Genomic DNA, 13,508 nt, shown 5'->3' on the forward strand with positions numbered 1-13,508 from the left:
CATTTTATTTTTCTCTTTCACTTCAGAAATTATAGTGAGACTTATCAGATTCCACATACTTTTTTTAGCTAATTTGAAGGAGAAAAAAGAGTTAATAATGTTTATGGTTTATAGTTTTAGTATAGTTTCTGCCTAGTATAAGTGAAATGATAAAACCAAATAAGAAAAATATGAATATATTTAATTTAGCAATATAAAGCAAAATTCTGCCAATAAATTGAGCTTAATATTATTTTGAAAAGCACGCAAATAAATATACTCTTGTAACCAGAAACTTCATAGCTCACCTACATCGACTTTTTAATCCTTTTTATTTAAAACGTTTCAACTTTTCGACATTAATATATCTTGGTCCTTGGATACACATGAGAGATGAGACCCAATTAATTACTCATGCGAAGGATTTAAGATTATCTATAGACTACATGCATACTTCATTGAATATCGGTTTAATATTGAGTACTTTAGAATTTGTGTTATGGAAATATGGAAACCATACTTTTGAAAAAACTCAAATAAAGAAGTCAGTTTATTAAGAATATTTAGAGGTAATATTATGGAGCTGTTAGACTTAGATTATGAATACATGTTACTCGAATTAGAGGAACTACAATTGAAGGAATTGAGCCATGTTCCCAATGAAGCTCAAATCAATGTATCGTTACTGCTTAGACATTCGAGTCATATAATTTGTGTGAATATTAGTATGCATGAATTGTAACCTTAGAACGTTGTTAATCAAGGCATGGGGCCGGTTGGCCTGCTTATTTGGCAGGTTCCAATTTTAACCACCCGATTAACCGATTGTAGATTTTATAAATTCAAGAACCGGTAATACTAACAAAGTTTGAATTATACTAGTATGTTATAAAAATAAAATAAAATACAAGAGTATATAATTATAATTAATATACTATCTGTTGTGGGCAGTTCTTATAAAGAGAGATCTCAGTGGCAAGGGTTTAACGTCTCACATCAACGGTATGCCGAAGCCCCCCTCAAATACAAATTACAACTTTGTACAGTAGGAGAAATGCGATACAAGGGATTTGCTTGTTTTAAAAAACTAGAACGCAAACGTTGTGAACGGAGTGCTACAATACCCGACAACATAGGAGCTATGGTGAAATCGACTCGCTTCAATTTTACGACCTCCATCAGAAAGTACATAACATAAGGCATAATGGTGAATCTACTATGGTGTATATAGAAAAATATGGTTCTAGTTGTTTGTATTCTAAATTCCTTAATTATTTTTCAACATTTATCATAATTTGTTTATTGAATTCAGGAAAAGTGATATAGTACTCCCTCTGTTCCATAGTAGTGGAGGTATTTCTTTTCGGCACCGATTTCCTTTTTTTTTATTTTTTTTATTTTGAATTTATAAATATTCCTCTCATTTTCATCTTCTCTCCACACACATCTTCACACCCATTTCACTTTCTATCCAATTTTTCTATCCCTAAAAATTTGTGGATTTCCATTGCTATTTATGGATGATTTGTGGAATGAAGCATGAGATTCTTTGATTCAAGAGGTGCAGAGGGAAGCCGACGAGGAGGATGAGGCGGCGGCGGCTGAATTGGAGGCGGAATTGGCGGCGGCGGCGATCCCTCGTGAGATTCGTCATCGTCGGACAATCCCACGAGACCATGTTGGAGCGGCTGAGCGGCTTATGGAAGAATACTTTAGTGCTAACCCCTGTTACCTAGCTGAGATTTTCCGTTGGCGTTTCAGAATGTCGCGGCCGCTCTTCACCCATATTGTAACATCCCGGATTTTAGAACCCTAATTTTTTTGAGCCCTAGAATTTATTGTTGATGACATGGCATCGAGAATGCTTTTATTTCATGAGTTGATATGGTCGAGTTGAGTTAGGGTTTGTGTGAAAGTTTGAAAAGTTCAACTAATTCTTTTAATGATGTGGCATGTGATTTAATTATTTGTGAGTCTATGTGGCAATTTAATTGTTTATGGGTGAGTGGGAATATTAGAGAAAATTTCCATAAATACTTGTCACCCTAATTCTCATAATTTTCGAACCCTAGACCCCTTGGAGGAAGAATTTCTATTTTTCCGGAATTTATTTAATCCTTGGGATATTTATCCAAATTAAATTCCAAGAGCCAAATATTTCCTTGTTTAAAGATGGAGAAATCGAGCCCCCTTACTTTTCTAGTGATTTTCGAAAATCACTATATTTGGGAAGGAATGAATTGTTTTATTTTATTTGATTCCTTACTTGATTTCCTTCCATACCTAGAATGTAATTATTCTACCAAATCTTTCCATACTTCAAGAGATCTTGTCTTACTTTATTCTAGTCAATGTTCAAAAATTCATGCCTTATTTAAAAGGCATAGAAATCGGCCCCTACCTTGTTTCATGGAGGATTTTCCTTATTTTTATTTTGCTCCATGATATTTTATTCTATATGGAAAAATACCAAAAATAAAACCATGGCTAATTACCTAGCCTAATTTTTGAAAATTAGGAGATATTGCTATCTTCTATTTTTGTTAATTCTTCTTCCCTACTTCACAATATTATTTTATTTATTTATTTAATTGGGAGAATGAGATCTTACCAAATATTCTATTCTAATTACCTAAAGATCTTGTGGAACTCTATAAATAAGAACCAAAACCCCAACCCTAGCCCCCATATTTTCGGCCCTCTCCCTCACACACTCTCTCTCAATTTTTCTTCCACATTACTCCATTAATCCTTCATCCTTTGAGAAAAAAATTGAAGTTTAATCCAAGAACTTTGAAGAATCAAGGCTAATACTTGTTTTCTACCGATTGTTTTTCGTTAAAGAGGTATTTTTGTTTAAGAGTTATGGTTGTTCTTCTTCTACCTCTTCTTTTCTTCTTCTAACCGATTAATCGGTCTTCTTGAACCCTCATGCATCTTAGTTGAGTGAAAGAGGGATAAAAAGGGATGTGGGAACTTGTATGTGTGTGTGTGTCGTGTGTATGTGTGGTGTGAGTGTGTGTGTGCCGTGTGTGTGTGTTGATGTGTTGTGTAGTGTGTGTTTGATAGTTAAGTAACATGGTGTGATAAACATGACCTTGGTTAATTAGTAATGATGAGATAAATCGTTGGGAAGGGGGAAAAAGTAATGAGACATGCATAAGTAAAAATAGTATCGAACCTAACTTGTGATATGCGCCTATGTGATTAAAAGGTGAAACTTTGGTTGCGAAGCCGGATAACGGAAAAGCGAAACTACTTGAAAACTAAGCAATCGAGGTGGGCTTTACTCTAAAAACTCTCTTTTATTTTATCTAAATGTTGTTGGGAGATATAAGGGTGGTTTAACTGTTATGCCATACCTATGTTTGTTTTTATGTGATATCTGCTCTGCTTATACGAATTTGGGTCTGAGTATGGGCCGCAAGCCCTACCAGGCTTTGTACACGATGGGATCGAGAGCCGTCCTTGCTAGTCGGCCGGTCTCGTGGGCGAAAAGTGTGGCCACACTTTCGTCGCACCATGGAATGATTGTTAATTTATGAGAAAATGGGAGGTTATTTTGACTGGCCAGTCTATGAAAATATATTTTGTGATACTCGTGATATTCTTTTATAACTACTTAAAACTCGAGTTCACTTGGTAAGGGTGGCATAACTTATAAAATGTTTTGGCAACGAGCCCACTGAGTATTTCAAAATACTCAGCCCTGCATGTGTTTTCCCTATGTGCAGGTTGAATGACGACGAGTGGTGGCGGGTGTTGAGCAGCTTAATTAATTAATGAGGATATGTTGAACACTAAGCGTAGTTGTGTCTTCATACATAGCTATACTTTCTCTTGGTCGTTTTCCGCTGAATTTTTTATACTCTTTAGAATAGCTTTTTGGAATATTTGCATCTTGCCTTCGGTTTGAGACCTTAGTCTTTTCTGGTGATTTTGTCGTGGATACTATGTCGTACTCTTAAGGTTTTGATTCTCGTTTATGATATCTTTCTTCCTTTAATCTTCTAGGTTAAGTTGTTGCATTTAATACTCTGATATTCCTTTCATTCTTTTGGTCAATACTACTTTAATGAAACCCTAGCCTATGTTTACTTCTTTGGAGTCGGTTTTGGGTAGCAGCCGCCGCATTTATTGTACCCTAGGAGGGCGGGCTGTTACACATATAGCGACGACATTGGCGGACCGGTACGGTTGCTGCAACCTCCGGAGTGATTGCACTGGCCGGATCAGACTGTCTACTTTTCATAAATGCACCTCTGCTATAAGGCAGCTTGCCTATGCCGGACCGGCTGATATGTTCGACGAATACCTACAGATGGGTGAGACGACTAGTCTAGAGGTGCTCCGGCAGTTTTGCAAGGGCATGCGGGAAGTCTTTGGTCCGGAGTTCCTACGAAAGCCAACCTCTGATGAGTGCCAAAGACTGCTAGATATGCACGGTGCGGTGCACAGTTTCCCAGGGATGATGGGCAGCATTGATTGCATGCATTGGGAGTGGAAAAACTGTCTGGTGGCGTGGAAAGGTCAGTTCACTACTGGTTTCAAAAGCAAACATCCTTCGATGATCCTGGAAGCCGTTGCTGACTACCGTTTGCGAATCCGGCATGCGTATTTCGGTGTTGCAGGTTCGAACAACGACATCAACGTTCTGCAGTCGTCGCCTATCTTCAATGATGAGTGCCGGGGAGAGGGTCCAGAGATCAGTTTCGTAGCAAACGGCACGCAGTATCGCAGGGGATACTATTTGGCAGATGGAATATACCCTCGTTGGCCCGTATTCGTCAAGACACTTCGCCAACCGGCTGGAGCGAGGAGACAATATTTTGCGCGAAAACAAGAGGCCGCTAGGAAAGATGTTGAGCGAGCTTTTGGTGTGCTCCAAGCGCGATGGGCCATTATACGCTGCCCGGCACGAGTTTGGCACGAAGATGATGTCGCGAATATTATGTTAGCATGTATCATATTGCACAATATGATAATAGAAGATGAAGGATTTGCTGCAGAACGTTGGGCACCGGAAGATGGTGCAAGTACAAGTCACGGCGTTGCCTCCGCGCCGATACAGATGGGTGTACCACGTAGTAATGAATATCTGATCCAACGTTTCGCTGATATACGCAGGAGCACAGCACATCTCCAACTCTAGGTCGATTTGATTGAAGAGGTCTGGGCACGTAGGGGAGGCGGCGTAGCGTGAAGAACATGTGTGATTTTCCATAGATTAAATTTTCGTTGTAATTTTCCCCTTACTTTAATCCGACGAAAATTTAGTTTTCAATTTCAATTTGTTTTATTAGCCGTTTTTATCTAATTATTTTTAGTCCGATAATTTTAATTGTAATTGAATTATAATATACAACAAATAAAATAAAGTAAAGTGTGGCTAAAAAAAGTGTCCACTATTGCTGCGGAAACTTTTTTTTGTGGCCGTGAATAAATAAAAAGTGACTATGGACAAAAAACATAAAAGTGTCCAGCCAAAGTGTCCATCCTATTATGGATGCTCTAATTGCCGAAGGAAAGTGACGAATGAGTTGTGAATAATCTAAGTTTGGAACTTTTGTTACTGTATTAGCTTCTTTGTAACTTGTAGGACCTGAAAATATATTACTCCCTTCGATCACTAAAAATAATCTCATAGGTATATGACATGAATTTTAGTAAAAACTTAATAAATTAAGCTAAAAAATAATCTCATAGGTATATGACATGAATTTTAGTAAAAACTTAATAAATTAAGAGAGAATTAGAAAGAGTGGGTAAAATAGGAGAGAGAAATGGAAAAAGTAGTTAAAGTATGAGAGAGAGAAAAAAGTGGATAGATGGTAGATATAAGTTCTAAATAAGTAGGAATAATTTGAAAAAAAAATTCTATTTTTAGATGAGCCTATTGCTTGAGGAAGGACCAAAATGATAAAATGAGACTATTTTTTATAGACGGACATAGTATTTAAGTTGCTAGTTCCTTTTTTTCCTACAAAGTAGTTCCCTTCTCAAGGGCATTTTAGGCATTCATATACTCAATAGGTCTTATAACTCATCTTATAATTAAGAGTGAACTACAAAAATGGTGCATAAACTATTAGTTTACCTCGTTCATAGTCCCTGAACTTTGAAAATATCGCCAGACATCATTGGACTAACAGTTTATTTCTAAATTGATCATTTTGGCTATTTTTGATCCGAAAATGCCCTTTAGAGCATTTGGGCAATTTCGTTTTTTCACATTTTAACTATTTCAATATGATATTATTTCAATAATATACTAAATCTGATATTATTTCAAAATTATCTTCTTCTTCCATTTGCCATCATTCACTTTGTTTTTTTTTTATTTCAATATTAGATTTAATTTTATAAAATTAAATTTAAAATTTGAATTTCTAAATACCAATAAATTATTTTTAATTAAAATTATTAATTTATGCAGTATTTATTATAAAAGAGTTTTGTGTGAGTTGGCTTCATAGTTTGATTTCTATATATATAGCTATAAGACGAGAAAGAATATATAAATTATAATTTTAATTAAAATAATTTATTAATATTTAAAAATTTAAATTTTCAATTTAATTTTATTAAATTAAATCTAATATTGAAATAAATAAAAAACAAAAAGAAGGATGACAAAAGGAAGAAGAAGATAATTTTAAAATAATATCAGATTTAGTACATCATTAAAATAATATCACATTGAAACCGTTAAAAGGTGAAAAGATGAAATTGCCCAAATGCTTAAAAGAACATTTTCGGAACAAAAATAGCTAGAAGGACCAATTTCAAAATAAGTCCTTAATCTAGAGATGTTTGACGATATTTTTAAAGTCCAGAGACTATTAACGAAATGAATCCATAATCCATGAACTATTTTTGCAGTTCACTCTATAATTAATCATACATATAATTAATCATACGTAGTAGCCACTAAACTTAGATTTAATGAATCGCATTTTCTCTGAGTTTTTGTAGCCTAGCATTTACAAGATTCTCATAAATGTTCACAAACAATTGAGATACGATTTCAAGGATAGATAAGATTTGCCGACAAGGTTTGTGTCATATAGGGGTACTAGGTGCAAAATCATTTCGCCAAAGATCAAAATCATGTACATTTTGTAAACTGGTAAATTAAAATTATCTTTGAGGAAATGAAAGAAGAAATAATAGAAGAAAATTAACATAAAGTAGCAATCACCAGAAACCGACTCCATTCTTTTTATCTTTAGGGCTTAAAGAAAAAGGAAATCTTTACGTTCTAATCTATTATTTAATTACAACTTTTGAGTCCATGCAATAATAAAAATATTTATATAAAGTAGTACTCACAAAAAACTAATCAATTGTAGTGGAGTCATCCTTGAAAAATATAGTACTACTAAATAGTTCTCTAACTCAACTTGTTCAACACCCTTCATTCCATTTTACTCTTACACCCTTCATTCCATTTTACTCTTACATGCAAGTTGTATAATTAATTTTAGGTTTTCAATCATCACTTTTATTTTTCACACACTCAGTCGCTGAAAATCAAATGATAGGGTCGATTGTCTAACAACATTGAAATTATAAATATTAATTTATAATAACTTGGTTTACACAATTGATTAAAATTTTGAAATGCAAATGGGGTAGTGTTTCCCTTGCACATTATTTATATAATAAATCTTGCACGAATGGAGAAGACTCATTCGAGAATCCCTTAATTATGGACTAAAAAAGATCAAAAAAGGTGATGGAAATGAAATAAAGTCTACATAGGTAAGGTCCATACACGAAACTAGATATCGTCATTTGGTCAAAAAGATTCAACAAAGGGAGATGAGATTTGTGGGGATTCATCTTTTTTAATTTTGGCTCCTTCTCAACACCCATCAACGGCCTAAATTCACCATATCAAATGCAGTTCTTCAACTTGTATTCCATATATATAATAGCGCAACGTAGTAGAAAACGCCACAAGAAAGGTGTTAGAAATGAATCACTCACTGATCCCATCAAAAGGCCATATAAGGAGAGAAGATTATTGACATGTCTATGAAATAGTTAGAATCAACATTTAGTCGATGTTAAATAAGAAGTGGATGTACATATAATACATTAACCTATTAATTATGTAACACGCGTCAATTGGAATGAAATTACTTAGTATTGTAAAGAAGACCCAAAGTTTGTGTAACAATTTTCATGCAATACATTAATCTATTTATTTGATAACACGCGTCGATTGAAATGAAATTACTTATTATTGTCAAACCAATAGCTTTCTATAGTTGTTTTGTTCTACTTTTAGGAAAAGGGATTTTAGTCATCCTCTCCTCTAAAACTCCTCATTCCTTCACGACTCCAAACATTACTTTGGGTGACAAATAACAAATATTTTCCCCCCAACATTTAATACTTTTTCCATGGACCAATTTGCATTATTCATGCTCCCACTTGTTATAATCTCCACTTTTTTCACAGGCGATGTAAGCATATTAAAGCACCAAATAAGTTATTTCATTAAAGATAGAAATTGATTGAAATCCCATATGATACCAATACAATAATACTAGCCCTATCACGTACGTAATTTTATCATGGTAGTAATTTAGATGACTAAAAAGAGAATTTCTTTTTTTTTAAGACTCATTTTTAATATTCAAGTGTTTTTTTTTTTTTTTGGTTCCTAGAATTTTCTAATAAACCACTTATATATAGTGTGTCTTTGTGCATTTGTAATTATTAAAAATATTTACATTTACTAGTACAGTCAATCTTCATAAATTTTTATATAACGGGCCCAGACGGTCTTTTACTTTATTCCGATCCTATAAATACCCATTCATCCTCGAACTCAACAACCCAACAACTCTATAAACATAGCATTATTTTTAGAGTAAGAGCAAAATGCAAACAAACCAAATGAATGAGCTTCATTATCTCCTACAATCAAACCTATCCCAATTGGTTGACACCAACATGAACCCCCTCTACCAAGTGCAGAAATGGGGGTGTGTGAGCAGCAACTCGACGACCTCGGACGAGGCAGAGGACCAGCAGCAGATGAGCATTATAAACGAGCGGAAGCAGCGTCGGATGATCTCCAACAGGGAGTCCGCGAGGCGTTCGAGGATGCGGAAGCAGCAGCAGCTAGACGAGCTCTGGTCGCAGGTGGTTTGCCTCAGGAATGAGAACCACCAGCTGATCGAGAAGCTCAACCACGCCCTCGACACCAACGATCGCCTCCTTCACGAGAATTCGCAGCTTAAAGAGGACGCATCTGAGCTTCGACAGATGCTCGCTCACATGCACCTTAATTCTCCTCCTCCTCCTCTGCCCTCTGCATCAATATCCACTTCTCACTTTGATTGAATGCTACTATTCTTGTCTTTTTATCTGTACATTAATTATTATTGCTACTGCTTATTGAAATCCCTTCTTGTCTACAAAATAGTGATCCTGACTAAACTCAACCAACAAATTTTAAACATAGCTTCATCAAATTAACAAAGAAACATAACTCTAGTGGATCTAATTTTTAAAATTTTGAGATTCCAAAAAGCCAACTTTCTTATCTTGTTGTACAAAAAATAATTCCACAAAACAATCCAATAATTTAATTATTTCAAAAGGAATATTCAACTTTAACTTGTATAAAAAAAATTATGCTTCATGCGTCATTAATGGTTAGATTATAAAAATTATGGCCAATTTTGTCGTGCGTGAGCAGTGGCAGTCAAAGCTCCACGCGTGGTCGTGGACATGCTTTCTGTCTCGTCACAAATAAGGAATTGCTTGCCACATTTTATTTGCTGTTTTATAAAGTTTAAAAGTAAGGGGAAAAATGAAGAACAAATTGTCAACATCATACTTTGGAGGGAAAAAGTTGCTAATGAAGGAATAATCATTTAGAAAACAAAGGGGTAATCAAATTCATAGTAGTCAACATTTGGTGACAAGAACTTCAATGGAGATTTTAGACATCAACAAAGAGTCAAAGATTTATTGGAGTCTAGAAAGACCGATTAGCGTACGCTAGAGTAGCAATGCGTAGCGAAAAAATGTACATGGTCGTATGTAGGGACTAGACATGCACCTCCGAGAGCCTTACTTAGAATAATAGAGAAAAATCATCAATGCTCTGCTCAACATTCTTCTCATCACAGCTCAATTTGCACATAAAAAATATATGTAGGTGCAAGTGGATGGATACTCAGGTGGATATGTGTCAAAAGATACATACATACTTTGAGATATTGTCAAGTCATCACAATAACATATGCGGGTTTTTTTCTAAAGGCTCGAGTTACTAAATTATTTTGTGAGCTGAACTTCGATTGTGTAGTCTAAGTTTTTTCTGTAATCTATCGTATCTAAACTTTCTCATGCCAAGGGGATGGACATATCCCATAATTACCCTGAACTTCCTCTTGCCGGGAATGTGACCATAGTCCCTAGAAACTTTAACCGGCCAACCTACTTGATTACTCATAGTCCTGGTGACATTAGCTTGAGTAGGATTTGATGTGTTACCGAGAATTTTGGCATAGCCAAATAGATAGACATCACATAAAATAAATATTTATGGCATGGCAATAATCTTGAAAATGGATCCGAGTTGGGTTGGAGAGAAAAACCAATATTTCATAAATATTTAAAAGTATTTAAAACAATATTCACACTTATTGTGTTGGATATAAAGTCCACTTGGGGTGCATTAAATATTATTAACTTTTTAAGTTGCTAACTCTACTTACTCATCAAACGAGGACATTAATAGTCAACACATAGCGTAAAAAAGTATATTGAAATGTCAACAAAATTATGAGTTGACATTTTAATGTCATCGTGTTGATATTTTTAATACACTGCGTTGATGAGTTAACAAAGTTAGCGACTTAAGAAAGTTAACAATGGTCACCCCTCAAGTCCACCTAAGGTGCTTCTAATTCTTCAAATAAAAGTCTCACCCCGGGTCTAGCTTTTCTTCCATGTTCGGCCTTAAGAAAATAAATGGGAAATTAAGTTTACTAAGCTTAGAATAAGGTTCAGATACACATCTTAATTTTATGCCTCACGTGAAAGATTTCTGACATTCCATTATATTAATTAATCAAGAAATTTGATTACTTTTACTATTTCAATCTTGAGATTTTTAATTACTGAGAGATGAATAAAATCAAAAGATTTAATTTGGAAATTTAATTTCATTGGAATTAAAAGATTCTGGTAATGAATAATAAGTACTATGCCCATTGCTTAATTGAAGCCGATCCATAATTAATTTGTTCAACCCAACTAGGCAGTCCAAAGTTCATATCAGATAGGGTCCCAATCTTGAAAATAATTGGGCCAAACAAAACCACTATAAACCCATCCTCCAAACATAATTTAATCGGCCCAATTATCAGACTATTCGGGTTAATTCATAGATGAAGGTTTAAATTGACATCCCTATAGTCGGGTTAATTCATAGATGAAGGTTTAAATTGACATCCCAATTAGGGATGTCATTCCAACCCGAAACTCGTGGCTCGGCTCGAATAGCCCGATAAAATTAGTGGATTAAGGCTATAATTTTATAACTCGAATACAAAACGGGCTAAACGGGTTGGTCCGAATGGGTTGACGGGTTAAACGGGTTGGCCCGAATGGGTTACAACTTTTATATAAAAATATTAAATTTTAAGGGTTTTTTGTATTTTTGAATTTCATGTGGCACAATTATTAGTCTTCTTCATTCTATACTTTTCTACTCGATCACACATTATCACTTTTCAAGTTCTACTTCGACTCATTATTCCATCATCTCATCATCTGCCCTACTATCTTACCACCAATCAAGACAAACTTAAGAACTAACCCATCAAAATCTCAATATATTTATCATTTTAATAATGATTCATGTAAAACATGATTTTTAATCTTTATAAATAATTAATTATGAACAATGCCAAAATAATGATACGAACACAAGCTTTAGTTCAAATTGATTGATTTAATTTTGATTTATCTTTATTTATGTTGTAGTTGAATGAGATGAAAGACTTCTCTCCAATGTTAGAAAACTATGAAAAAAAAATTGAAGATTTTATATGCTTCTAAAACTAAGAAGAGAAAATATCTAAAACTGAAAATCATTTAAGAGGAAAATTTAAATACAAGATACTATTTTCGAAAGTGTTAGGCCTGAATAGCCTAATAGGTTAGCCCGAAATCCGACGGGCTAGGGTTAGTGCTAAAAATTTACGACCCGGAAAATTCATAACCCGAATAGCTCGCACCTAAATAGCCTGGCAACCCGAGTAGGTTGGCCCAAACCTCAATGGATCAGCTCGATTGACATCCCTAATCCCAATATATGTACGTGAAAAACTACAAGAGTGAACTACAAAATTGGCTTCTACGTGTGACAAGTCGAATGCTAGAGGTACCTATGTTTAAAAAAAATGCATTGTAAGCCTTTACGTATGAGTATAATATCATTTCAGACCTTTTTTTCACTATTTTGAGTCTTTTATACCCTTTTCCCCTCACCTTTAACCTAAATGTAATTCCAAGGTTGTTTTAGTCTTTTTCATTTTTATTACTATGTACTATGTTTATTTTATATTAAAATATTATTTTCATTTAATCTATAAATATTATAAATTTAATTAGATTGATAAATTAAAATAATTTATGTTTTTTATTTTAGTTAAACTAAATAGAAGATGGATTGTCGTAATATTAGGATTTATGTTCATATTTTAGTTAAACATCTTCTATTTAATTTTAATATTAACCTAATTGAGAAATTAGGATTTATTTTAGTTTAGCTAAAATATTTTACTTCTTTTTAATAGTTATCGTAAGAATGATTTATGTTTTTTATTTTAGTTTGATAAGTATTTTAATTTATCAATTTAATTAAATTTACAACATTTGTGATTAAATGAAAATAATATTTAATAAAAAATAAACATAGTACATAGTAATAAAAATAAAAAAGACTAAAACATCTTTGAAATTACATTTAAGTTAAAAGTGAGGGAAAGAGAGTATAAAAGACTCAAATAGCAAAAAAAAATATAAAATGATATTATATTCATATAGAGACTTACAATGCATTTTTTTAAATATGACTACCTCTAGCGTTCTTATCATAGCGTTCTTATCATAGAGGCAAATTTTATAGTTCAATCAAACTACAATCATGCGAAAAAGCTATAAATGGAATTGGAGATGAAATAGCTGACAAATATGTGAGGAAACTAATAAAAGCAGCATTCAGAAAAGTACATCGGTCTGATGAATTTTCTGTGGCGTTTAGTTATTTTGTTTAGGATAATTTTTTATTTCGGAGCTTTACCAGGTCTAGATGGTCTTTAGCAACTGCCATTTGTTTGTTGGTATTTTAATGGGTTGGATTAATAGCGAAAGTGTATAGGAAATAGTTATAAGATAAGATTAAATAAAAAATAATAGTATAAAATATAAAAAAAAAATATGTAATCTGATTCTCATATGGTTATATAATTTGGGAAATAGTTGAGAATTTA

General features: G+C 33.6%; 1 protein-coding gene across 1 annotated transcript; it reads left to right on the forward strand.

Annotated features, from left to right (window-relative positions):
* Positions 1–8,816: 8,816 nt before the first annotated feature.
* On the forward strand, positions 8,817–9,418 carry LOC125188313 (uncharacterized). Its single transcript, XM_048085091.2, has one exon. It carries the CDS (start codon positions 8,875–8,877, stop codon positions 9,337–9,339), a length of 465 nt encoding a protein of 154 aa, XP_047941048.1. The 5' UTR covers positions 8,817–8,874; the 3' UTR covers positions 9,340–9,418.
* Positions 9,419–13,508: the final 4,090 nt, after the last annotated feature.

Source organism: Salvia hispanica, chromosome 5 (assembly GCF_029641045.1).
Source record: "Salvia hispanica isolate PSC_SH4W2 chromosome 5, Shi_PSC_v1, whole genome shotgun sequence".
Classification (NCBI taxonomy): Eukaryota; Viridiplantae; Streptophyta; class Magnoliopsida; order Lamiales; family Lamiaceae; genus Salvia; species Salvia hispanica.

What these genes read in the sequence shown, in the direction of transcription:
- LOC125188313 (XM_048085091.2), top strand. Translation starts at nt 8,875, where the DNA reads ATGCAAACAAACCAAATGAATGAGCTTCATTATCTCCTACAATCAAAC.